We start from the raw sequence: 27,846 nt of genomic DNA, 5'->3' as shown, positions 1-27,846 counted from the left end.
TATCGTGACTGTTTAAAAATTTTCAAATATAGGCTTACATTTGGCCTCCCTTTGTGGGGGGGCTACATTGTACAGCATGTGGGATCTTAGTTCCCCAACCAGGGATCAAATGCTTATCCCCTGTAGTGGAAGCTCTTAACCACTGAACTGCCAGGGAAGTCCCATGTTTGGCTTTCTTTTAGTGTAAAAACAATCATAAAATAATCTTCATCCAGGTATGAAGTAATCTCCAAAGAAGAGCTCTGTTGAAAGGGCTTTTTGAACCACGGTCTTTTCATGAGTGAATTCTAAACGAGTTTGAGTTGTCCTCCTTGCTTTAATGGATGCAGGCACCCACTACCCATGCCTCACGCATGCTGCGTTGAGCATCTTGTGTATGGGCTTTTAGGGAAATAACTATGCTTCACCACAGTCGTTTTCCACATGTGTTCTAATTTCTCACCATCTTCCCGCCCGTGCATCTCGGCAAGGCTGCCTCTCCACCAGTTTTAGTCCACCTTTGCTTTGCATGGAAATAACTTGGCTTACATAAACTGTGCGTGTGTCCCGTGTGACTGTCTCTGATTTGGGTTGCCATGCATCACATTTTAACTTTGGACTCACATATAAGTTTAATCACAATCGTTTTTGTTGTTTTTCTTTCCTTTCCTTTCTTTCCCTCCTTGGTCTGTCCATTACGTGTCTAAGCAAGGAGGTTGCTCCAAGGAAAGGACCATGCCTCTCAGCACAAGACTGTTTGTTTCATTGTTAGGTGTGAATTTCCCTTAGATGAAATGCCGGTTTGCAGCTGATTCAGATATATTTTATATAGTCATTGTATATTGGCAGAACTAAACATGCTGCGTTCCAGATTTTTCTATGATTAAATAACGTATATACCTCATTAGGAAGTATTCTGAGTTTGCTACTACTGGCTTTCTCCTAGAGGAAATCAACTATCTGCGATTTCTAATGCTTTTTTCCTTTTTTTCCCATATTCATTTTTTTTCGACATTGATCTGTAACATCTGAACAATCTTGAGATATCTCTGTGTAATTTCACTGCGTTCGTTCTTTGTTTTGTGATTTTGTGTGTGTGTGTCTTGATTATTTGTTAAAGCTTTGTTATATGTGTGGATGTGCTACAAGTGAGAAAATTAAGCAAGTTATTTCCTGCTCATTTTTCCTTTTCAGTTTTTTTTCCGTTAGCCTTGCTTTGCTTTTGTATCCTGAGACCTTGTGGATCCACCATTCCCAGCCCATTTTGTTGTCCCTCCCGCCACGACAGGAAAAGACACTGTGTCGTTTCAGTCCTGATTACATTTGCCAATATCTTTTTTGATTTCCATTTTACTTTCGATGTTTTTCCATTCACATCAAAGATGATGAGACAGAATCTACAGAAACATCTGTCCTGAAAAGTCACCTGGTTAATGAAGTTCCTGTCCTGGCAAGTCCGGACTTGCTCTCTGAAGTTTCTGAGATGAAACAAGATTTGATCAAAATGACCGCCATCTTGACCACAGATGGATCTGATAGGGCAGGTTCCATCAAAGTGAAGGAGCTGGTGAAGGCTGCAGAGGAAGAGCCAGGGGAGCCTTTTGAAATTGTTGAAAGAGTTAAAGAGGACTTAGAGAAGGTGAACGAAATCCTGAGAAGCGGAACCTGCACAGGAGATGAAGGCAGTGTGCCGAGGTCTCAGCCAGAGAGAGAGTTAGTGGAGGAGGAGTGGGTCATTGTCAGTGAGGAGGAGATAGAGGAGGCTAAGCAAAAAGCATCTTTAGAGATCGCCGAATACCCATGTGTAGAAGTTAGACTAGATAAAGAGACCAAAGTAGAAGTAGAGAAAGACTCAACGGGGCTAGTGAACTACCTTACTGAGGATCTGAATTCCTATGTGCCTCCTCACGAAGAGCAGCCCCAGAAGGAGCAAGGTATGGTAGGGGAGAAGCCTGAGGCTCAGGGTCCCAGCAGGCGCTCAGAAAGCGAAGGCAAAGATGCACCCTCAGAGGAGACACAGAGTACACAGAAACAGCCCAAACCAAGCCTGGGGATCAAGAAGCCGGTGAGAAGGAAATTAAAGGAGAAACAAAAGCAGAAGGAGGACAGTCCACAAGCTAGTGCAGAAAAAACAGAACTTAAAAAAGGGAGTTCAGAAGAGTCATTAGATGAAGACACAAGTTCAGCCCCCGAGCCTCTTCCTGCTGTAAAAGCTACGTCACCTTTGATAGAGGAAACGCCCATTGGTTCCATAAAGGACAAGGTGAAGGCCCTTCAGAAACGAGTGGAAGATGAACAGAAGGGTCGAAGCAAGTTGCCTGTCAGAGTCAAAGGCAAAGAGGATGTGCCAAAAAAGGTAACACAAAGGACACATTTGACTGCATCGCCCTCTCTGAAGTCAGAGAGGCATGCGCCAGCGTCCGCCTCCTCTAGAACAGAAAGACACACTTCTCTTTCCTCCTCTGCCAAAACAGAAAGGCACCCTCCGGTATCACCATCGAGTAAGAACGAGAAACACTCGCCTGTGTCACCCTCCGCGAAAGCTGAAAAGCAGTCCCCTGTGTCATCCTCAAGCAAAACTGAGAAACACTCACCCGTTTCACCCTCGACCAAAACGGAAAGACACTCCCCTATGTCCTCTTCTACAAAAACAGAAAGACACCCTCCTGTTTCGCCTTCAGGTAAGACAGATAAACGTCCCCCTGGATCTCCCTCTGGGAGATCCGAGAAACATCCGCCGGTATCTCCTGGCAGAACAGAGAAACGCTTGCCGGTGTCACCCGCTGGAAGGATGGAAAAGCATTCTCCTGTCTCAAGCTCCGGGAAAACTGAGAAGCACCTGCCCGTGTCACCTTCTGGGAAAACAGACAAACAACCACCTGTCTCCCCCACCTCAAAAACAGAAAGAATCGAGGAGACCATGTCTGTTCGGGAGCTGATGAAAGCTTTCCAGTCAGGTCAGGACCCATCGAAACACAAGACTGGACTTTTTGAGCACAAATCTGCAAAACCAAAACAGCCACAAGAAAAGGGTAGAGGTCGGCTAGAAAAAGAAAAGGGGCCGATAGTAACCCCAAGAGAAGCGCAGAAAACGGAGAGTCAGACAATCAAACGAGGCCAGAGGTTCCTGGTCACGGGATTCTCAGAACCCAGAAGAGCAGTCCGTGCTTCCTCCACAGGGTTTAAGAGAGAAGATGGGGCTGGAGAAAAGGAGAAATCTCTCAACCACAAAACACCCGAACCTGTTCAGCCAGTGCCTGAAGAAGAAAGCCATAAAGATAGCGAAGTCCCCAAAGAAAAGCTGGCTGACGACCAGGGAGACATGGATCTCCAGATCAGCCCAGACCGGAAAACCTCCACTGACTTTTCTGACGTCATTAAGCAAGAACTGGAAGACAATGACAAATACCAGCAGTTCCGTATGACTGAGGAGCCTGAGAAGGCACAGCTTCACTTAGACCAAGTGCTCACTAGTCCTTTCAACACGACATTTCCACTAGATTACATGAAAGATGAGTTCCTCCCAGCCCTGTCTTTGCAGAGTGGCGCTTTACATGGCAGTTCTGAGAGCCTGAAGCCCGAAGGGGTGGCAGATTCTCCATGTGGCAGCCTGATGGAAGGGACCCCTCAGATTAGTTCAGAGGAAAGCTATAAACATGAGGGCCTAGCCGAGACCCCCGAGACAAGCCCAGAGAGCCTTTCCTTCTCGCCAAAGAAAAGTGAGGAGCAGATTGGGGAAACACATGAAACTACCAAGTTAGAAACAGCACCAGAAAGTCATTCCGAAAAAGGACATCCCTCAACCAAAGATGTTGCTGATGGTTCTGAAGGGCAAGGTGCTGCAGTCACCGAGGCAGTAGAGTCCTCTGCTGAGCATCAGCTGACAGAGGCCACCCCAGACCCTTCCAAAGACATATGCCCCCCACAGGAAGGTGACAGCCTTGGTGGTCAAAGTGTATCATTAGCAAAAGAAACATCCGAAGGACTGACTGAGGAAGTGACCTGTGACGAAGGTCCACGTGCACACATTAGTCCATCCCACGAAACACAAACTGATACCGAAGCTCAGGAATCCACAGCCACCAAGCCCTCAGGGGAGGCAGAGGCCTCACCGTTGTCCGAGGCTGCTGTAAAGGCAGGTTCAGGGACTGAATCAAAGCCCCAGGCAGCCATTAGAAGTCCGCAAGGGTTAGAACTCGCACTCCCTAGCCGCGAGAGTGAGGTTTTCAGCCCTGGGGCTGATGAATCCTTCGCTGTGAGCCACAAAGACTCCCTGGAGGCCAGCCCTGTGCTGGAAGATAACTCTTCGCACAAAACTCCCGATTCTCTGGAACCAAGTCCTCTGAAGGAATCCCCTTGCCGTGACTCTCTTGAAAGCAGCCCCGTTGAACCAAAGATGAAGGCTGGAATTCTCCCAAGTCACTTTCCTCTTCCCTCAGCTGTTGCCAAGACCGAGCTCTTCACGGAAGTGGCCTCTGTGCGGTCCCGGCTGCTCCGAGACCCCGACGGCAGTGCCGAGGATGACAGCCTCGAGCAGACGTCACTCATGGAGAGCTCGGGGAAGAGTCCCCTTTCCCCAGACACCCCCAGCTCCGAAGAAGTTAGCTACGAGGTCACGCCCAAAACCACAGACACACCAAAACCAGCTGTGATTCCTGAATGTGCGGAGGAGGACGACTCAGAAAATGGGGAGAAAAAGAGGTTCACACCGGAAGAGGAAATGTTTAAAATGGTAACCAAAGTCAAAACGTTTGATGAACTTGAACAAGAAGCAAAGCAGAAAAGGGACTACAAAAGAGAACCCAAGCAGGAAGAATCTTCTTCATCCTCTGATGCAGATGTCGACTGTTCAGCAGACACGGATGAACCAAAACACACAGAGAGTGTCGAGGATGAAAGTGACGCTCCTGTGGTAGTAACAACAGAGGGCAGGGAGGCTTCTTCCTCCTCAGAAAGTGAACCTGAGTTGACACAGCTGAAGAAAGGTGCTGACTCAGGTCTCTTGGCAGAGCCAGTTATTCGAGTGCAGCCTCCTTCCCCACTTCCATCCAGCATAGACTCAAATTCCAGTCCTGAAGAAATACAATTCCAGCCTATCGTTTCCAAACAGTACACTTTTAAGATGAATGAAGATGCTCAGGAAGATTCAGATAAATCAGAAGAAGAAAAAGATTATAAATCTCGCTTACCCGAAGACAGTCATGCTCTTCCCACTGATGGACCAGATATGTCTTATGATGATCTGAATGGAGATACTTATCAATCAAAACTTTGTGATGGCCTTGAGTATGAGATTGGGAGTCCTAGCGACTCAGCTGCTCCTGTCTCTTCAGGTCTCCGCAGTTCCCCTGGTGACGATGTCAGTGAGCAGCTAGTTATCCATAAGGAATCACTAGCCCTCCAAGACACTGGTGAGAACGACCTAGAAGAGCTTGATGTTCCTGAAGTCGAATCTTCACAAGCAGATCCCCCCAGTGAAGGCTCTCCATCTTTCTCCTCTTTACCTCTTTGTCCAGCATCTGAAGCAAAAGAATTAGATGAAGACATGGTCTCTACAGCTTCTGCTACAGAAATGGAGGTCACAAAACCTGACCAAGCTTTTGAGAGCTTACCAGAGGACTGTTCCATTCAAGATTCACTCATTACTACTCAAACTGATAGATCATCCTTGGATGTTCCAGTGTCAGACCCAACAGAGACTGAGGAAATCTATGATCCTCAAATCATAAGCCCTTATGAAAATGTTCCTTCTCAATCTTTTTTCTCTGGTGAAGAAAGCAAAACCCAAACGGATACAAGGCACACAAGTTTTCATTCTTCTGAAGAGTATTCTGTTACCATCACATCCTCTGTTGAAGATGTAGTAGAGACAAGCTCCTCTGATAAAACTGTTTCAAGTAAAGAAGCTAATTTTGAGGAGCAGGTCTTGGAAGTAGAATCCAAACAAGAGAGTACCTTGCAGGAAATACAGTCACATGGAGCCTCCTCATCTTTGGAGCCACCTGTACCAAAAACATCAACAGTTGTCAGTGAACAAATAAGCAAAGTCATCATCACAAAAACTGATGTGGATTCTGATTCCTGGAGTGAAATCCGTGAGGATGACGAAGCCTTTGAGGCTCGAGTGAAAGAGGAAGAACAGAAGATATTTGGTTTGATGGTAGACAGACAGTCACAGGGTACCACCCCTGACACCACTCCTGCTAGGACCCCAACTGAAGAGGGGACCCCAACCAGTGAGCAAAATCCATTTCTCTTTCAGGAAGGAAAATTGTTTGAGATGACCCGAAGTGGTGCCATTGATATGACCAAAAGGTCCTATGCCGATGAAAGCTTTCACTTTTTCCAAATTGGGCAAGAATCCAGGGAAGAGGCTGTCTCACAAGACATGAAAGAAGGAGGTACAGGTGCTGAGGCCCCACAGGTGGAGACATCAGCTGAGTCATTAACACTCTCAGAATCAAAAGAAACAGTGGATGATGAAGCAGAGTTACTCCCAGATGACCTGAGTGAGGAGGTAGAAGAAATACACACTTCAGATACCCCACTTAGCTCCCAAATAGACATTTCAGCCTCCACAGAAACATCCATGAAAGAGGCTACTTCTACAGGGCTTGAGGACCTACCCACCAGGCAAATGGGTGATTCTCTTCCTCCATCCAGCGAGAAGCAGACCACTTGCCCTGACTTCCCTGAACAAGTTGTACAAGTTCAGTTAGATTTTTCCACAGTCACTAGGTCTGTATATTCAGATCGGGGTGATGATTCTCCCGATTCCTCCCCAGAGGAACAGAAATCAGTCATTGAAATCCCTACTGCAACCATGGAGAATGTGCCTTCTACTGAGAGCAAATCCAAAATCCCTGTAAGGACTATCCCCACTTCAACCTCAATACCTCCATCGGTGGAATATGAGAGTTCCCTTTCTGAAGATTTTCTGCCCAGCCTGGATGAGGAAAGTAAAGAAGATGAAGCAAAACCAAAGTCTAAAATCCCCGTGAAAGCACCTGCCCAAAGAGTGGAGCAGCAGCCTTCACATCTAGACTCACCTCTAAAGAAGACAGGTCGTCCCCAGGGACAGGACTTGACAAGCAGTGCACCAGATGATAGAAGCAAATCTGAATCTGATGCCAGTTTGGACGTGAAGACCAAATGTCCAGTAGAAACTAGAAGTTACACTGAGGCAGAAATAGAAAGCACAGGTGAGGAAGAGGAGCTTGAGTTAGAATCAGAGGAAGGGGCCACAAGACCAAAGATATTTGCATCCCGATTGCCAGTAAAGAGCAAAAGCACCGCATCTTCCTGCAGGGGGCCCACAAGCCCCACAAAAGACAATAAGGAGCATTTCTTTGATCTTTACAGGAACTCCATAGAATTCTTTGAGGAGATTAGTGATGAAGCTTCCAAGTTAGTGGATAGACTTACACAGTCAGAAAGGGAGCAAGATTTAGTTTCAGATGATGAAAGTAGTAGTGCCCTGGAAGTTTCAGTAATTGAAAATCTGCCACCTGTTGAGACCGAGAACTCAATTCCTGAGGACCTCTTTGACACAAGGCCCATTTGGGATGAGTCCATTGAGACTCTGATCGAACGCATCCCTGATGAAAATGGCCATGACCATGCTGAAGGTATTTGCCAGCCACTGGGATTCCCTGTGCTACGCATGTCATAAATTTGATATAGTTTTATTTTTTGTATGTCTGTTTTAGTTGGTGATTTGTGTCTCATTTCCTTTAAGCTTTCTGTAGTGGTTACTATGTTTGTGTAAGCCCTTTGTGTTTTGTGGCTTTCTCTGTATACTCTTGTCCGTGGAAACAATCTCAAGATTGAGTAATGAGAATGCTTATGGAAAACATAAACATGATCGGCAGGCAACCAGGATCTTGCCTTTCCTCTAGCCGCTGCACGTGAGGCCATGCAAGCTTTGAGTTTTGTTGTTCTGACTTTCCAGGCTTTAGCCTCAAATTAAGCACATGGATTTATTTGGTTTCATTTTGTATTATGAGGATTCATTGCTTTCTCTTCTTTTGTGTACTTTGAAATAATTAGTACTTCGCAATTTTGTGATCATTAGAAAGCCGTTTGCACAAGAAGATTTCACATATCATGAAATTCTAATTGTTGTGGATTTGTTTTTATTTAGAAAGGTTGGATTTCAGATACCAATGGTAAATACTTTAAGCAATCATAAGGTAAAAGCATGCTTTTCATTTATGCGACAGATGAATAGAGAATGGACTCTGAATAGATGCAGCAGACAACGAAAACTCAAACTTTGCATGATTTAAGTTGACTGTGAGGGGATGATGACCCTTTGAATTATGAAAAAAGGAAACCATAGATGGCTTTGAGAAGAAGCCTCTGGTCTTCCAATATCTCTACAATAAAGACTATTATTCTTAAATTTGGATTATAAAAAATGTCATGATACCATGACCTAAAATGCTGCCCATCGATTAATGGAAGTTAAAAATAAAAGGCAAAATTGTAGTCTGTGGGAGCATTATCTGAGTTTACTTAGTGGTAAGCAGACAGAAACTTTGCCCAAAAGGCATATATACATACTAATATAACATACACGTACAACTATGTACATTTTATTCTTCCTTCTTCCAAGGTCACCAGGACCAAGACAAACGTTGTTTCTGGCCATACGGAAAAAACCGGGATGGTCCGATCAACCGGTGATCTAGGTCTCTTGAATCTTGGATGTGATTTTTTGCTATGTGACTCAGAAGTGATCTTATACTGCCACAGGCAATAATAGGAGGTCCTAACCAATTACTCCACTTCTCCATCCCATTTAAGATTTTTCTGCTGTTTGATGAGCAAGATGATTATCTTAGGGTGGGCAGTATCCTCTCAGACAATTTAAGAGGAAAGTCGTAAGATTACTAGAAATCAGTAACTTATGCAATTATGTCCAATGGCTAGTCTTGATTAAAGAGATATGGAAGCAGATGGTTTCCATGATTTTTATTAAATGTACCCCCCCATTCCATTCCAGAAATCAGGCAAACACACAATTTAATATGATTTAAAATGTTATAGTTAACTTGTGCTGTAATCAAATATTTGGACAATTGACTGTCTTTCTTTGGATGATCAGTACTGTGGTCCCTCTCCTGTCATGGACAACTTTTGGCCATTCTGTTTTTGACCTTCTATAGATCAACAGGATGAGCAGGAACGGATTGAGGAAAGGCTGGCATATATTGCTGATCACCTTGGCTTCAGCTGGACAGGTAAAATGCATATGACCCATTTCTTCAACAAAACCTGCTTGGTTTGAATGACATAGTTTGCATCAGCCAAGTGTCATTGACAAAGTAAAAGGTCTTTTTTTTTTTCCCCTTGAGGAAGACCACATGGAACAGTGAAAAGAATGATAAACTGTGAACTCAAAAATCTGGGGTCTGCATTAACTCACTTTGTGAACCAGGGCAAGCCTTTTATTGTCTCTGGAATTTTGAATAATAGAACTTTAGGTTGAGAACAAAACAACTCCCACCACCCTCCTTTGGATATCTAAATTTTGGAGAGATTACTGTGTTTCAAAACCATTGTTAGATGCAGTTGTCATAGAATTTAATTTTAAATTCAACCAGAATTTAATTTGAAATTCAATTTGAATTTCTTGTTTTAGATACCTTGTTTCAGATATTTTCATTGTAAACAGTATTAAACGTAACTTCAAATGAAAGTTAAAATACATATGAATGAGATGTTCACTAATTTTCTGAGAAATAGGCATGTTTCAGTTTAGAAATGATATGTTAAATAATTTTTCTGATGTGAAGTAAATTCTAAAATCAATGTGGTTTATTTACAAATAAGCATTTAAAAGGTATACCCTTTTATCTTTCCTATGATATAACATACTAAAGCAAGATTGTCAAGATTTTTTGCTTTTTCCTGGTTTTTTTTTTTGGTCTGACTTTTATGTCATTTGTGACTACTTAACTGAAACAGTATAAGGGCTTCCCTGGTGGCTCAGACAGTAAAGAATCCGCCTGCATTGTGGGAGACCTGGATTCGATCCCTAGGTTGGGAAGATACCCTGCAGAAGGGAATGGCTACCCACTCCAGTATTCTGGCCTGGAGAATTCCATGGGCAGAGGAACCTGGAAGACTACGTAATTGAAACATTATAAAGTTAATATTAAGCTCCTTTAAGTTTCTTAAAGATTGGGTATGAAGTCATAATACTCTTAAAACAAAGATAATTGATAATGTAGAATAAATGAAATAGTTTAAAGTAATTTAATAATACTGATCATATTTATTTAATTGAGGAATTTAGAGGAAGGGAGGATCTCAAAATATCCCTAGTTGACTTATTAAATAGCTAGCATTCCGAATTATTTACTTTGCTTTTTAAGTATGTATGTATATGTATGTTAAATGCAGTATCTGTTATAGTTGGTGAAAATTCAAACCTTAAAATCATATGGAATGGTATAAAATGTAAATAAGTCCCTCACACTACCTACATCTTATCTTCGAGCTCCATTCCTCAAGGGTAACTGCTAACACTTTCTCATGTATTCAGACAAAATCTGCAGTGCTCACATCTATGCCTATTATTTAAAAAATAAGCTGAGTAATTAACAGTATTTCTCATAAATAATCCATCAGCATAGAAATATCTATGTAATTCTTTTAAATAAATATTTAATTCCACTGTATAGGAGGCCATTCCATCAGTGGCCTTTGTTGATGGATGCCTAGGCTGTTTCTTATTAGTGGCAGTAAATATCTTTGTGCACTGGTAGATTTGTGGCTGTGTCTGTAGGGCATGGGCTTCTCTGGTGGCTCAGAGGTAAAGAATCCACCTGCTAATGCAGGAGATGCAAGAAGTGTGGGTTTGATCCCTGGCTTGGGAAGATCCTCTGGAAAAGAAGTGGCAACCCACTCCAGTATTCTACCTGGAGAATTCCATGGACAGAGGAGCCTGGCGGGCTACAGTCCATGGAGTCGCATAGAGTCAGACACAACTGAGCACGCACGCACTGTAGGGCATACCCCTAAAAGGAAAATTGCTGGGTAAAGGATATGTATATTTTTAATTTAGAAAGATATTAGCAAATTACCCTCTAAAGAGGACACCTCATTTATACACACACACCCCTCAATACATTAGCATCCATGTAGAATGTTAGTGGTATAGACTTTAAATAAGAACTTTGTGGCTTCTTCCCTAGGTCAGTTAATGCTTCCCAGACCTTTTATTCATATGACATAATGTTGTAGAAAAGAGTTTATCCAACCACCGTAATACAGCTGTAACCAACATTTATCCAAGTACTCAGAAACAGGATTTATAGTATTTGAAAATTACCTAATTATGATTAAAAGTGAGACATGGTCTCTTCTACTGTTTTCACTCATTTATTTTCCATTATCTTGATTAAGAATATAAGCCAGTATTAATGGTCTCTTCTAATTTTGGAATTAAATGAGTGGGCCTGAATTTACATGTTTTATAATCATTGTTTCAAACTTACTTTTTCCACTATGACAGTGATCAACTCCAAACCCAGTTGTAAGGAAAATATCTGGGGTTAGTGCTAGAAGAACAAAGGCATATGAGAGTCTTTTCTAATAGGAAAACATAAAGGAACTCTGTTACAGCAGTAGAAAGAACTCATCATTTGCAAGATCACAAGACGAGGTGTTGAGACTCAAACTTTGAAGTTAATGTGTTTACAAAGTATTTTCTCTTCTAGAGTTGGCAAGAGAACTGGACTTCACTGAAGAGCAAATTCATCAAATTCGAATTGAGAACCCTAACTCCCTGCAGGATCAGAGTCATGCGCTGTTGAAGTACTGGCTAGAAAGGGACGGGAGACATGCTACAGGTGGGTGGGGAGCTCTAACTAAAAGGCAGTAGGGTGGAGGTGGAAATAAGCCTTATTCAGTGCCTTTTATGTCAGGTGCCCCCAATCTGAAGTGCGGCTATAAGCAAATGAGAAGAAGCGATAACATTTCTCAAATAACCACGTTGCATGAAACTTCTTGTACTGTGTTTCTGTGAACAGCATTAAGTAGTGAAAAGTGATCCTAGCCCTGGTTGCTAACAGGAATGTTATTAAGATCCTTAAATTTTCTAAATATTGACAGCAGACACTTGCTTTACTAATCATTGTTTTATTGATGGTATATTACATTCAGTTCCTGCTTCCTTTACTCCTAAATAACTAAAATAGGGGGAAAATGTCAAGTGGATATTCTGACCACATCAAATAAAATGGGAAGTAGCCATAACTGCTTCTTATCCTTCAGCTAGTCTAAATTTGCTATTTCCTTTAATATCTCTTTGAAGACCTTACCTAGAGACTTCCAGCCCACATTTATCTTTCCTTCTCTTACCATTTTTCTCGACAGGATTGCCAGAAAATAAAAATAAAAATAGAGAGTACCCAGTTAAATTTAAATTTCAAGTAGTCGGAGAAGGCAATGGTGACCCATTCCACTACTCCTGCCTAGAAAATCCCATGGACAGAGGAGCCTGGTAGGCTGCAGTCCATGGCGTCGCTGAGTTGGACACGACTTCACTTTCACTTTCACTTTTCACTTTCATGCATTGGAGAAGGAAATGGCACCCCACTCCAGTGTTCTTGCCTGGAAAATCCCATGGATGGAGGAGCCTGGTAGGCTGCAGTCCATGGTGTCACTGAGTCGGACACAACTGAGCGACTTCACTTTCACTTTTCACTTTCATGTACTAGAGAAGGAAATGGCAACCCACTCCAGTGTTCTTGCCTGGAGAATCCCAGGGACGGGGGAGCCTGGTGGGCTGCCGTCTATGGGGTCACGCAGAGTTGGACACGACTGAAGCAACTCAGCAGCAGCAGCAGCAGCAGCAGTCAACAAATACTTTTTCTAGTATGAATATATCCCACGCAATATGTGGGATATACTTTTACTAGAAAATCGCTTTTTATCAAAGGATCACATGTGACAGGACCTTCTCCACGCCGTCTGGTAGCTCTGCTTTTAGGGCTTATTACCATGCCGTGTCACCCGTTTTGTGTGTTTGTCTTGTTTGTTTGCTTACAAAGATCCTTAGTTGGGCTTTGGCTGTTTTTGGTACAGATAACAAAATTTTAGTAAATTTTTTCCTATACTTAAAATGTATCAACAAAAAAATTCACTAAGACAACTAAAGGAAAGGGTTTAAAAGACTAGCCCTCTGATGTAATCAATGTTTTTTCTTTAATATCCCAGATACCAGTCTCGTTGAATGTCTCACCAAGATCAACCGAATGGATATCGTGCATCTCATGGAGACCAGCACAGAAGCTCTCCAGGAGCGCATCGGTCATAGCTATGCAGAGATTGAGCAGACCATTACACTGGATCATAGTGAAGGTCAGACAGCTTGCGTGTGTATGAGTGCCTGTTGTGTATGAGTGCCTGTTGTGTATGGTTAATTCAGGCAGTGAGACCCACCATCTTCCTTTTTCAGAGGGTTGCCTATGGTCTTTGGTCATACATTCTTCTCCTCACTACCCTGAGACTTCCTTGCCCATTTTAGGTACCTGAATACTGCTCATAGTTTGATATTTCATCACTGTCTCAGTCGTTGTGAGCTGCTCCAACAGAAAACCATGATCTCCAACAGAAAACCAGGGTAGCTTAAACAACAGAAATTTATTTCTCTTGGTTCTGAAAACCAGGGAAGTTTTCAGGAAGTTCAAGGTCTGGGTGATAGCATAATCAGGGTCTGGTGAGGGCCCTCTTCAGGGTGGTTCGTGGCTGTCTTCTTGCTCTGTCCTCACATCAAGGACAGCCAGCTCTCTAACCTCTTCTTATAAGGGCACTCACTAATCATATTCATGAGGGCTCTCCCCTCATGACCTAATTCCCTCCTAGGGATACATTGTCCAAATATCATCACAATGGGACTAGGGTTTCAGCATATGAATATGAAGGGGACCTGGACAGAGGAGCCTGGTAGGCTGCAGTCCATGGGGTCGCTAGGAGTCAGACACGACTGAGCGACTTCACTTTCACTTTTCACTTTCATGCATTGGAGAAGGAAATGGCAACCCACTCCAATGTTCTTGCCTGGAGAATCCCAGGGACAGGGGAGCCTGGTGGGCTGCCATCTCTGGGGTTGCACAGAGTTGGACACGACTGAAGCGACTTAGCAGCAGCAGCAGCAGCAGCATTCCCAGGTGGCTCAGTGGGTAAAGAATCTGCCTGCAATGCAGAAGACACAGGCAGATGCGAGTTTGATTCCCAGGTCAGGAAGATCCCCTGGAGAAGGGCATGGCAACTGACGCTAGTATTCTTGCCTGGAGAATCCCATGACCAGAGAGTCGGGTGGACTTCAGTTCATGAGGTCACACAGTTGGACATGAGTGAAGTGACTCAGCATGCACACAAATAGTGCATAGCAACCATCAGCATGGGTGATACCCAGTGCCCTTTCTTCAGCTCCTTGGTGGCACTGCTGATGCTTGTGTCTTTTACTCTACCTTAGTAACCCGTTTCTATGCCTGCAACCCAAACTGAGTCATCAGTGACTGTACTACTTCCAAGTCCTGACTTGAGGGATTACACTTGCATCCTCCTTTGCTTCTACACAGTCATCCTTCAAACCCACTGGACCTCCAGCCATTGTTCCTACCTCATTTTTTATATTAAAATTTCCCTAATTTACCCTCATTCATTTCCATTCTCACTGACTCTTTCTCCTTCATCTGTCTCATCAGTATTTTTGCATTTTCTCTTCTTCTTTCAAGCCTCCAATATTTCTCTTCTTTTCATTTTTTCCAACCTGATCATAATTGACATTCCTTAGAAAAAAAGAATAACTATAAGCAAATGTCCATATCCATTCACCACAAAATCTCCCAACGTAAGTGCATCTCAGTGCTTATACTCGACCTTCCCTGCTATATGAAATGGCCTTGCTTTGCTAAAACCATCATCTCGCCTTTCATACTGGATTTCATCCCCTTTACCAGCTGTGGGCTTCTCTCCTGCAGTGACCCACTCTGTCTTCCTACAACTAGACCATGCTTTAGAGCATTACAATGTACTTCATAGATCCCAGCTTTAAAAAGCAAAGCAAAGCAAATATCTTCTTTCACCCAACATGTCCCCCTGTATGAAGTTCTGTTTCTCCAGCCATTTCATGGGAAGTCTCTTCCAAAGGAGAGTCTAACTTTCCCATCTCTACTTTTTCTCTTCCCGTTCTCTATAGAACTGTCTCTAGAATCCATACAGGCCATGTGTGGTCATCATCACTCAACAGCAAAGAATCTTGCAAAATTACCAGTTTCTTCTCATCACCAAATGCACTGAGCAACTCAGTCTTCATCTTCCTTTACCTGCTTGTAACATTTGAGACAGAAAACTAATCCCTTCTTCTTCTTCTTAAAATGATACCCTCTCTTCTTTTTTTCTCCTATGTCACGGGGTAGTCTCCTTCAGTGCCTTTGTGCAGTTTACATTCTGTAAATTCACACAGTGGCATGTATTATCGTCAGCAGGAGCCTCATAGCTTGTCCTGTCTCCTATCTCTCCCCGTCTTTCCAAGTCCAAGACACCTGACTTTTGCTCCCTGGGCGCCTCCGTCTTCTCAGGCTTCTAGGCTCTGGTGCTTTTTGTCCCCTCCATTCTGAGGTGTTCTTCCCTCAGATCATCACGTGCCTTTTTCTCTCACTTTATTCAGGCCTCTGCTCAAGTATCAGCTCCTAAAAGGAGCCTTTTCTGACAAGTTTATCTGAAATACTGGCCCCGTTTTACTCTGTACTTTTCCCCTGGCTTCCGTGCCCCCTAAAAGTTATTATAAATCTATATCCGCAGAAATGCAAGTTCAGTGAGGCCAGAAACTTTTACTGTCCTGTTTACTACTATGTATCCAGTATCTAAACACCTATTAGATATAAAACTCAACATATTATATCTATTGAGTGAATAGAGAGAGAGATGAATGTCAGTCACATCTCTGCCAAAAAAATTTTTAGTGACTCCTTATTGCCCTTGATATAATGAAATTCCATGGCCCGGTCTAAGAGACCTTTCATAAGAAGAGTACTAACCTCAGAGTGTTTGTTTAATACATGTTCATACTTGCAAAGCACCTATAATATGCCCGTGCTGTGCTAAGTTGCTTCAGTTGTGTCTGGTTCTTTGCGACCCTATGGACTGTATGTAGCCCCTCAGGCTCCTTTGTCCATGGGACTCGCCAAGCTAGAATACTGGAGTGGGATGCCACACCCTCCTCCAGGGGATCTTCCAGATGCAGGGTTCAAACCTATGTCTCTTATGTCTCCTGCTTTGGCAGACAGGTTCTTTACCACTAGCACCACCCGGGAAACCCATAATGGTACCTGATGTATAGTATAAAGATTCAGAACGTGTTAACTATTAGTAGGAGTAGTAGTATTTTTATTACCATTCGTATTAACCCTCTTCTTGCTATGTAGATTTATGCCTTGACTATTGCAGTTGATTCCTGCTTATCTTTAGGTCTCCTAAAGCTGTCTCACCCTCTGCATTTCCTTTCCTGATTCTTTGACCCTATTGAGTCCTTGGCATTCATCAGCTAGCACTGGTGGCCCAGTCATGTGCATTTTAATATTTCTTACTTGCCTATGCTTCCCTAGATGGTCAGTATTAGATGGAAAGCAGACACAGTGCTTCTATCAACTTTGTAACCATGAACCTATCACAGGCGTAGCATGTAGTAGTTACTTAGTAAATACCTACTTAATAAGTTTAGCTTCAATTAAACACTTACTTGGAATCATTCTCCCCTCCAGGGTTCTCAGTACTCCAAGAGGAGCTTTGCACTGCCCAGCACAAGCAGAAAGAGGAGCATGCTGCTTCTAAAGAGGACGAGGCCTCTGACCACCCTCCCATCGTCTCAGAGGAAGACATTTCTGTTGGTTACTCCACTCTTCAGGATGGCATCCCCAAAACTGAGGGTGATGGCTCTGCAACAGAGCTCCTTCCCCAGACTCAAAAGGAGCAAGTTCAACAGGATTTCTCAGGGAAAATGCAAGACCTGCCTGAGGAGTCGGCTCTTGAACAGCAAGAATACTTGTGAGTTCCAAAAGAAAGGCTGTGCTGGATCAGTCCAGAGATGCCAGCCAACATGGCTAGGGTGCCAGCCATATCCAAGCATAAAGCGTTTTCAGATAGTTCTCAAATGACCCCACTAATAACAAATGCCAGAACTAGAGGAAAAGAAGCAAGATATTTAATAGACATCATGTGACAGCATTGCATGGCACAAGTCTGCTTGAACCAATTTCCAATTTGGTCACCTTGGGTGAATGCCTAAGCCCTTTGAGATTCCGTTTCCGTATCTATAGATTATGATAGTAATATCCACTTTATTCACCTTACAGGGTCAAAGGTCAAAGGTGTGTCTCTGAAGGCATTGTTGACACTGTAGACTGTGTGGTCATGACTTGTGTATCTGCTGTACCTCACTTCTCTGTGTGCGTGCCGGTTGTGTTCTGACTGGTGCAGAGTGTGAACAGGGCCAGTGCAGGAGAAACCACCACAAAGCTATGAGGTGGCTGACAATAAATATAGAAATGCCACACAAATTACGCACACAGATTGAAAGACCATTAGAGGTTGGAATGGGAATGAAGAGAAGTCGTCTGGAGAGCTTCTGGCTAAAGGAAGCTGCAGAGTGCAGTGAGCTTAGAACTCAAGCTCTGGGCTTCCTGGAAGCAAAAGCAAAAGAAAGTTTCTTAAATGACACTTGTCTAGAAAACCAACCAGATCATGAGAAAGGCAAGCGTGTCCCCGCTCTGAAATGTGAGAATAGTGTGTCAGGAGGCTCTTTGTTGTTGAGTGAGCTCTATGCTGAAATCACTGGATTTGGAGAAAATGGGCATTGAGATGACCTTGCCTTCCGCAGAGCACCGCCTTCTCACCCACCCGCCTTTAGATTGTAGGGGAGAACATAAAGGAGAGGCCAGGAAAAGCGAGAAGGAAGAAGGAAAAGATGGGAAGCAAAGAGGGACTATCAGAAAAGCACTCGGGGCATTTAACATCTATAGAGTGACAGAAAATTATAATAAAGTAGGGGAACATTTTTTTTTATTTTAGAAATTGGGATGATAGGAACTTCCCTGGTAGTCTAGTGGCTAAGACTCCATGTTCCCAATGTAGAGGACCTGGGTTCAATCTCTGGTCAGGAAACTAGATCCCACGTACCTCAACTAAGACCTGGTGTAACCAAATAAATAATTATTTAAAAAAGAAATTGCAATTATAAAGATTGTGTTACTTACACTATATCAATAGAAAAAGTTTCAATACCAAAAGATCTTATCAAGTAATAATGATTTTCCAGAGATATAACAAGAATCTCCCTCTATTTATGATTATGGTAACTATATTTAACATGGGATTTATATATTGCTTTTTAAAATTTTTGCCAAATTTTGGTCTTGCTTCAGAAGCCTATTGTCCACGGATTTTTCTTATATAAACCTCCTCAGATCATCAATATTACCTTGAGTTGTCAAAGAAAGATGAAATTATTTATTTATTAATATCTCATATTATTTATTACCCTACTTTGTAGAGATTAGGAAATGGTAATACATTTGAGAATAATTTTTATCTTTTTAAAGCGCATCTTTCCCAGTCAATGCTACATCAATGTGCTGTAACTATATTTTACATACAATTTTTGTTCACATTTCATTTCTTGGCCAAGTTTAGAAACATATTTAGACTTCCACGGACTATGAAGACAGATTTCATCTTCCCTTCCTTCAACGGGGTCACAAATGCCTGTGTTCTCATGGTATACTGGGGCTTTTCCGTTTCAGCGTGACAACCCCAGGGACAGAAATGTCAGAGACTCAGAAGGCCACGGGAACATCGGGCTCCCCCACCAAGACACCTGAGGAAATTGTCACCCCTTCCGAGGAGGAGAGGCTGTATCTCCAAACCCCAACATCGAGTGAGCGGGGAGGCTCTCCAGTTGTGCAGGAACCTGAGGAGCCCCCCGAACGCAGGGAGGAGAGTTCACCTCGGAAAACCAGCCTCGTGATCGTGGAATCGGCTGAGGACCAGCCTCAGGCCTTCGAGAGGCTTGATGAAGAGGCTGCTTTTCAAAAGGTAAAATCTCCTCCTCTGTTTCTTTTCCCACGTGGAACAAAGCTCCACACCCTCTCCCATGTCCATTTCTCCAGTGACCTGTTTTTTTTCACAGAACAGCTTGCCAAATTAATTAACTTGGGCCATGGGAAGCCCGCCAATCCCTTTTAAAAACCTGAGAACCCGTGAATCTAGAGAGTAGTACATGGTTCTAATTCTAGCTCTTTGACCATCAGCCCCAGTTTTATAGTTGGAAACCCTTTTGCTAAGAAAAATGAGCATTGGGGTGAAATAATATACCTGATATTACCTTTCAGAATTATCTTATAAATAAAGACGACTAGTGAGGGGAATTTACCGAGCATCAGGTAAGCTGGCCAGCCGTGGGAGAGTGCTGGAATCTGCCCTCGTGGCAAGTCTGTCTGTGCGGTCAGGTGATAAGCACACCACCTGTGGGTATTGAGTGGGGTTTACCTCCCAAAACAAATGTTTCTCATTAGGGGAAGTATTATTTCCAAGTGAGAGCTCCTATTTATTTTAAGAATGACTCAGGAAAAGGACATTACACCTACATTAACGGCTGGTTCCAAAAGTCAGAAAACCCATAGCGGCATGAGTATGCATCACTGTCTCTTCTTTGTTTTTAAGTGAGGTTTTGATATTGTGAAGACAGGTGGAGACCATCTTAAGAAACTGAGTTGAACCATTTATTCTCAGAACACGGTCTGAATGGTTCGTATCGCTCCCTCCTCTGAACTCCTGGATCAGAATGAACCCAGGGAGGGGAAAGGACAAGAACTGGCATTTTCAATAGCTCCCTGAAGGAGTCACACACACACACACACACACACACACACACACACACACACACAAGTGTGAACATCTTTCTGAATTAAACTTAATGTAAATTAAATTAGATATATTTTTCCTTTTTTGGATTTAAAAACATTTTATATGTCAGACTATTTTTAAAGCATGCATATACATCTTTTAGGAAAGAATGTTTTATAAAAGAATTAAGACTCTGGAGGGAAAATATCTTTGGGCTTAACATCTACATTTGTTTTTGTTCACTCTGAGTGTGATATCTGCTGGCAAGATTTCTAAAACCATAGTTTAAAATTAGGGGAGATCCAGGCAGATAAGAACTGCTCCAAATTTTGGCAGCTATTTTAAATAATGAATTCATCCCATGAATGGATGTTTATTCCAAGTTTGCATTTGTACAGCCTTTATTCATCTCTCAAGTTCTTGGCTTAAATGAATTCTAGTAAAAATGTTTCATAGATGCTATCTGAACTTAAAAGTTGCCAATTTTAGTCTAAGAATCTGTAGGCTAACTGAAGTGTACACTTGAAACAATTATCTGGATAATTCATATATTTAATCTGTCCTATGCATATGAATACATTTTGATAAATTTCCCTATATTCCACATTATTTATATGGGCCTGTTCTACTTATTCTTGATGAATGTCTAATTCTTTCTCTTAAGCTTCCTATTTTGACCCTTTTCATCTCATGACCCTGACTTAAGGGTCCAATTTCAGTCACTTTTCTTCCTGACCATATTTCTAGGCAGCAGATTCCTAAGTGTACTTAAAGTATAATTTGGCTTGGAATTTACATGTTTTCCTGCAGCAGGAAAGAATATGGAAATATAAGTGATATTTTAAAGTATGTTGACAAAATTTCGTTGAGTAATCTTTTCTATGTTTCAATAGAATTTTTAAAAATAGCATTCCATTAGGAAAGAATGATTCCATATATGTGCTCCCATGAGATATGTTATCATCTAAAGTTATGATCTTAGCTCCAGCTTTGGCTTTGGGCCAGACCCATAAAATTGGATTGGCCTCTGCACCTCAGCTCCTGTGCACAGGGAGTCTAATACTATTCATAGCCTGTCTTCCTTGATGGCAGGGAAACTCACTACTGGCCAGATAATAGCTACAGGAAATTTTGACTTCCTGCAGAAAGTTCTGCTACAAGCATAGTATTTCTGTGCCTTTGGTGGGTCATTCCAAGCCTGAGCCCAAGAATCAACAGCTCACTAGAGTTTCTTGTTCTGCCCGTGATCTGTGTCTACATCAGGAGTTGAAGTCCAAGAAGAATGGGCAAGTTGCTTCTTTCTTCTGATGTATTTTGACGGATGGGTGCTCAGGCCACTCTCAGAATTTCAGATTTTTTTTTTAATTCAGTAAACAAAAAGCTATATTCTCGGTGAAGTCTGAGCCCAGCATGTGCTGTTTTCATCCCTCCTGGCTTTTCCACCAAAGCCTCCACGAATAGAACTTGCAGAAACCACTGTGGGCTAAAACAGAAACCTGTAGTGAAGAGACATTCCTTAGCATGATAAACAAAAACCCTGCTTCCATGCTTCCACCAGGAGCTAACAGAGGAATTAGGTGAGCTGGAGGCCAGCTCAGATGAGGAGGCGATGGTAACAACCAGGGTTGTCCGCCGACGATTGATTATTCAGGTACCAGTTGTTCCGTTACTGCACGTCCAGGACACTTCTGTCCCCATAACCCTTTGAGAGTGACCAATCTGGAGTGGAGGGCTTGGCATGCTCCTTAGGTAGTGCATGGCCTTCAGAAAGCAGATCCTTAACCCTCCTAAGTTCTGTTTGTAAAGAAATGCAGCAGTAATGACATTCACAGCCTCCCTCTGAGAGAACGAACAGCAAGAGCAAGATTTAGCATCTCCAGCTCCACCCACCTCACCTCTGGCTGATCTATTTTTGTTTGTTTGTTTAAGTTTGAGCTAACTTTGGTCAGATTTTCTAGCATGTTATTACCTCTTTTTTTTTTTTTTTTTTAAACTTACTACGTGACAGGATTTGGCATCTCAGCAATGCTTCTCAAAGCTCCTTTAATTTTCTAACCTTCCTTGTATTATAAGCACTTGGGAGTAGTTCTTCAGCACTAATGTCAAACACGGAAGTGACCCTTTTCTCTCAACTGTGTAGGGAGATGATATGCCTGACATACCCCCAGAAACAGTCACAGAAGAAGAATACATCGATGAGCATGGACACACCGTGGTAAAGAAGGTATTATCTTAAGTATCTTAGCATGATTGATTCAAGTTTCCTGTCTAAACGTGTATCAGTACCCTGGCACCGTCCCTTAAAAACAAGTTACATGAGTAAAATATCTTCTAGGTTACTAGGAAAATCATTAGGCGGTTCATCTCCTCTGACGGCACAGAGAAAGAGGAGATTACGATGCAGGGAGCACCACAGGATTCTATCAGCGTTGATGAAGGGGATGGTTATTCCAAAGTCATAAAGCGCATTGTATTGAAGAGTGACACCGAGCAGTCAGAGGTGAGCCCACAACGTCTCCAGAACTGACTTTATGGAGAGGTGTGAAATAGAGCTCACAAGAGATGGACGAGATAGTTCATTCCTGCTGGCCTCACTTCTCCCCTTTATAAGGCAGTCTGTGTTTAGTTACACGTTGATTTTTTTTTGTCTTTGTGATTTGGAAAATTTTTAAAGAACCACGAGGCAGATTTGTAACCACTGTACTCATTGTCTTTGGTCCTTTTCATTTCCACTTTCTCATTAATTCAATTGACAGCAGCAGACATCCAAAAGTCAAAATTTAAAAGACAGCAATCCTATTAGCTGGCAAGTGGTAGATTCTGAAAAAAATCTTGTGCCAAGGCACTGTGGTGCCGTGCCCAGTCAGTCACCGCAGCCTTCTCTAGGGCACCTTTGATAAATACTGGATTTCTAAACTTTTGCATTTCAGAGTCACTGAAACCAGGATCCAGAAACTCCCTTGATTTGTAGCTTTATTTCTTCCTGTTTTACTTCCCTCTTTCAGAAGCATATTTACTCTCTTTGACATGTAATTTGGGACATTCTCACCATCTTGCATCCATTCACATCCTCAAAATTTTATTATTACACACACGAGGTTCTCTAAACATCTACATTTTCAGTTTCTCATGTCTCTGTAAGTTCCTTCTTTGATGGTTAATTTTGTCTTCATAATGTCAGAACAACCCATTTACACTTGGGAAAAGAGAGTTCATCTGCAGGGCACTGGGTGCATTGCACTGAGCAGCCAGTTCCTCAGCCATGAAACTTCCTGACCAACCTCTGTCCAAGCAATGAATTAAGTGGCTGATTTGGTGCTGTGTCTGTATAGTCATTACATAGATGTTACCAATTGATCATAGTCTTTTGCTGCTTCTTGTTGACAAAATGCTGTCTTTAAGATACACCATTGTAGCATGTGGGTTTTGGCATAGAAAAGTTCATCACTGTTACATCTTGGTCATCGAAACTGTATACTGTGTGTCCTTCATTCATCAGGTAACTTTGTCTGAGCCCAGCATTCTGTCCAGTACCTCACAATTTCAGGCTGAACCAGTGGAAGGCCGTAGAGTCAGCAAAGTTGTTAAGACAACTGTGGTCCATGGTGAGAGGATGGAGAAACATCTGGGGGATTCTAGTTTAGCCACTGATCTTCCTTCAGCCAAAGATGACTTTGAAGAGGTATAGAAGCATCATCACTTTGTCTTTATGTGTGTGCTTTGTGTTTGAGAAGAAAATGATTTATCATTGTGTCATTCCATACCTGTACTCATGGAAGGATGCAGAATAATTCAAGAGCGTAGAATTCCTATTTGAATAATGTGTACAGTGAAATAGTTTTCCTCAACTTGTGTTCATTTGAGCCACCTGAAGAGTTTTAAAAAATCCATATGACCAGGATTCCCTTCAGCTCATTCTGGATCAGAATCTCCAAAGTTGGGGCATGATGGTACCTCCTGCCTAAAAGTCTCAGAACTGACTTGTACTTCCAATTAGTAAGGGAAAGAATTAGATATTGCCCCTTATTTTTGCTAATGGATATTCTCAGATATTTCCAATAATAAGCATTAAAGAAGATTCAGATATCGTTCATAACCATAAATAAATCAAGCATTTATAATTAAGTTCTGATTTTCAATAATTATGAAATGGGTCCACAGCACAGTGATATCCATAAACACTTACTACAATACAAAAATTCCCCAAATTTTGAAAACCAAAACAAATTTTTAAAGTTAGTAGCAAGCTAGTTTGGCAGAAAAACTTAGTGTGAACTGACAAGGAATTGTAATGACTTGGAGTCTTTTTTATTCCAAAAGAATGAATGTTTGTTTTTTACTATTGATATATTAATGGGTGTGATTTCAGGATGCTGTCCCTACCCCAAATGAGATATTAGAATATATAGTGTATACCTCATATTACCTTTCTAAAATCCAAAAAGAAAAAAACCCTGAAATTTGAAACACAGCTGGTCTCAAAGATTCAGCTAAGGGCTGGTGGGCGTGTACAAAATATGTCTATGAAACATTCTTTGCTATTGAAACATTTTGAAGTTAAATCTTATGTGTATGCCCTCTTTTATACCCACAGTATGCATTGAGATTATATATGAATGCCTTAGGATATTAAGAGCATACTTTATTCATACTACTTTTAGTTCTTCAGATTTGACACCTGGTGAACTTGAACTATCAAAAGAAGAATCACCTGAGTTATACACTTCGGGCTTTGTTTGTTTGTTCCTTGTTTTTGCCTCTGGTCGTTATTGATTGTATTTGTCATTAAAGTCTGCATTGTGGAGAGGAGCAGGGTGAGGTGAGGAGGAAATTAGAACTCAACCAGTATAGGTAGGGACAACTGTGGAGTAGTTGAACCAGTCTCCTTCATGAATGCAAGAAATTTTACAGACCTGTTAAATAAAACTTGATCCTTAGGTCTGCTCCTAAGAACTGCTTTTCTTTATCCTTTCAAGCATGTATTTTTATATTGACTATCCATTAAGCAGAGTGATAGATTAAGTTAAAGTCTATGGTTTATGATAGACTTTGTCTTGTTCTGTTTTTTCCTTATTTCAGGCTTTGAGTTACACAGGTAGCCACATGAAAGTCTACTCCCCCAGTTTAGTAGAGAATGAAGTCCTGAAGGAGGATGGATCAATAATTAGAAGGTTTGGGTTAGCATGGGGTGATGCTTTGCCAACTAACACTTTTTAAAAGTTTTCTAATATTAAGAAAAGATAAATAGAATCCACACATCTACCCTAAAACCCCCTTGGAAGCTACAGACTCACCCTGCATTTTAAGACTTCCATCAGGTGATACATCTGTCACTGTATCATTCCTGAAGTGTTCTCCTGATGCTTTAAAAGTAATACTAAGGTGCTTCCCTGGTGGCTCAGTGGTGAAGAATCCACTTGCCAATGCAGGAGACTTGGGTTCAATCCCTGGTCCAGGAAGATCCCACATACCACGGAAATGAAGAGCCAGCACAGCCATAAATAAATAAACAAAGAAAAAAAAAATTAAGTAATACTAAGACATGATAATGGGAGAAGGCAATGGCACCCCACTCCAGTACTCTTGCCTGGAAAATCCCATGGACAAGGAGCCTGGTAGGCTGCAGTCCATGGGGTCGCTAAGAGTCGGACACAACTGAGCGACTTCACTTTCGCTTTTCACTTTCATGCATTGGAGGAGGAAATGGCAACCCACTCCAGTGTTCTTGCCTGGAGAATCCCAGGGACGGCGGGGCCTGGTGGGCTGCCGTCTATGGGGTTGCACAGAGTCGGACACGACTGAAGTGACTTAGCAGCAGCAGCAGCAAGACATGATAATAGTCAGATGACTTTTAGACAGTCACTTCCTAGATTTCAGCAAGTCACCAATTTCATTGGGCAAACCATCTCGGATATTCCATTGTAGAATAGAGTTCAGTTCAGTTCAGTCACTCAGTCATGTCCGATTCTTTGCAACCCCATGAATTGCAGCACGCCAGGTCTCCCTGTCCATCACCAACTCCCAGAGTTCACCCAAACTCATGTCCATTGAGTCGGTGATGCCATCCAGCCATCTCATCCTCTGTGGACCCCTTCTCCTCCTGCCCCCAATCCCTCCCAGAATCAGAGTCTTTTCCAATGAGTCAACTCTTCACATGAGGTGGCCAAGGTATTGGAGTTTCAGCTTTATCATCACTCCTTCCAAAGAACACCCAGGACTGATCTCCTTCAGAATGGACTGGTTGGATCTCCTTGCAGTCCAAGGGACTCTCAAGAGTCTTGTCCAACACCACAGTTCAAAAACATCAATGTTTCGGTGCTCAGCTTTCTTCACAGTCCAACTCTCACATCCATACATGACCACTGGAAAAACCATAGCCTTGACTAGACAGACCTTTGTTGGCAAAGTAATGTCTCTGCTTTTGAATATGCTATCTAGGTTGGTCATAACTTTCCTTCCAAGGAGTAGGAATCAAATTAAATTGCTCACAAATTAATCTAGCTGAAGGCAATGGCACCCCACTCCAGTACTCTTGCCTGGAAAATCCCATGGGTGGAGGAGCCTGGTAGGCTGCAGTCCATGGGGTCACTAAGAGTCAGACACGACTGAGTGACTTCACTTTCACTTTCACTTTCAGCTCAATCTTGGTAAATCTTTCCTTTGATGGGTTTTTGTCTTTAACAAGCTGTTTCATGATTCTGCATGTGAGTGGCAAATAACATGAGCGTGAATTTGATACCCATGAAGCTGAATGTACCTAGTGAGGCTGAAACCAGGGACTTTAATAAATTCAGAAAATATTATAAAAGCAGTAGGCAGCTCATGTCTGTGCATATGAACAAGGATTAGCTCTGAGGCTTTCTGGTCTACCCTCATCCCCATTGCTTGTTCGATGTGTAAACTTGGGCACCATTACCTCACTTCTTTCTGGGCTTCTAGCAGTGCCGTGTGTATTAACAAAATGTTCTCAGCTTCTCATTGAAGACACAATGGAAATTGAAGTTACTGCTGTGCTTTTCATTTCAGTGAAAAGAAAGGAAAGATTGTCATTTATAGTACTCTACAAGGCTATTTTTAGCCTGTAGAACATAATAATTAGAACAGTGAATTTAAAGGTTCTGTCACAATTCCACCCTCCAACCACATGTGAAAAACAGCCCCAGCTAGGAATTTAAGAGAGAGTAATTGCTCACAGAACTTTAAGAATGCTATATAAATTAAGGATAAAGTGCTTTTTATACTCTGAACTCTTACATCTTTTGCTCAGTTATGCATATGGGACCACATAAACCACGCACACCCTAGCATCGTGAGATCTTAAGATGGAGTTAGATTGAGACCAGTTCATCCAAAACTCTCAGTGACACCTGGTGAATTTGAAGCCAGGAATATAGACATCTCAGTCCAGTCCCACAGCTACTTAGTTTATGGAAGTCTATTTGTGATCCACAACACTTCATCTTACATGTTGCTGAAGACATCTGATCATACCCACTGCTCCCCGATAGGCATATAATTCATTCCACTGTTTGAGTCGTATATGTAAGTGTATTCATAAACACATTCATTGACATATGTGGACACACAGCACCAAGAAGTGTCCTCTGATAGAAGCTTAACCCCCAGTGCCAGTGCCCTAAAGGTTTATACTAGATCTTGGTGGCAATAGCAGAAATTTGCATTTTGGATGAAAAAATATATATGGATGCTGAATAGTTATAAAACAATCTGACTTCAACCACTGGCGCCAAATTTGACATTTTACTCAAAAGGAACAAATGAAAGTTTGCTTGCAGATACAAAATAATTCAGGTAGACTCAAAGGAAAGGGGAGATAAGAGAACACAAGAGAAGGAAGGAGACAAGATGTCCAAAGGTAAGCCAGAAGTGTTTTGATTGAAGTCAGCCATTTTAAAAACCAAGGTGATCTTAACAGATGTGTAGAGA

General features: G+C 42.1%; 1 protein-coding gene across 42 annotated transcripts in view; it reads left to right on the top strand.

The window, feature by feature from the left end:
• ANK2 (ankyrin 2) overlaps window positions 1–27,846 on the top strand; it is a 365,297-nt gene that overhangs the window by 334,393 nt on the left and 3,058 nt on the right. For 24 of the 42 annotated variants that reach the window (XM_027543788.1, XM_027543787.1, XM_027543802.1 and 21 more), the window contains 9 exons: window positions 9,150–9,224; window positions 11,709–11,840; window positions 13,210–13,353; window positions 16,761–17,043; window positions 18,798–19,089; window positions 22,040–22,123; window positions 22,235–22,399; window positions 23,399–23,581; window positions 24,979–25,070. In XM_027543788.1, the coding sequence (XP_027399589.1) occupies window positions 9,150–9,224; window positions 11,709–11,840; window positions 13,210–13,353; window positions 16,761–17,043; window positions 18,798–19,089; window positions 22,040–22,123; window positions 22,235–22,399; window positions 23,399–23,581; window positions 24,979–25,070 (1,450 nt within the window). Of the gene's footprint in view, window positions 1–1,361; window positions 7,608–9,149; window positions 9,225–11,708; window positions 11,841–13,209; window positions 13,354–16,760; window positions 17,044–18,797; window positions 19,090–21,457; window positions 21,551–22,039; window positions 22,124–22,234; window positions 22,400–23,398; window positions 23,582–24,978; window positions 25,071–27,846 lie in introns of all 42 variants that reach the window. The other 18 variants (XM_027543764.1, XM_027543767.1, XM_027543768.1 and 15 more) reach the window with 3 other exon arrangements.

This window comes from Bos indicus x Bos taurus, chromosome 6 (assembly GCF_003369695.1).
Source record: "Bos indicus x Bos taurus breed Angus x Brahman F1 hybrid chromosome 6, Bos_hybrid_MaternalHap_v2.0, whole genome shotgun sequence".
In the NCBI taxonomy this organism is placed as follows: Eukaryota; Metazoa; Chordata; class Mammalia; order Artiodactyla; family Bovidae; genus Bos; species Bos indicus x Bos taurus.
Note: the sequence above shows the minus strand (reverse complement) of the source record. Positions and strands in the feature narration are given on the sequence as shown.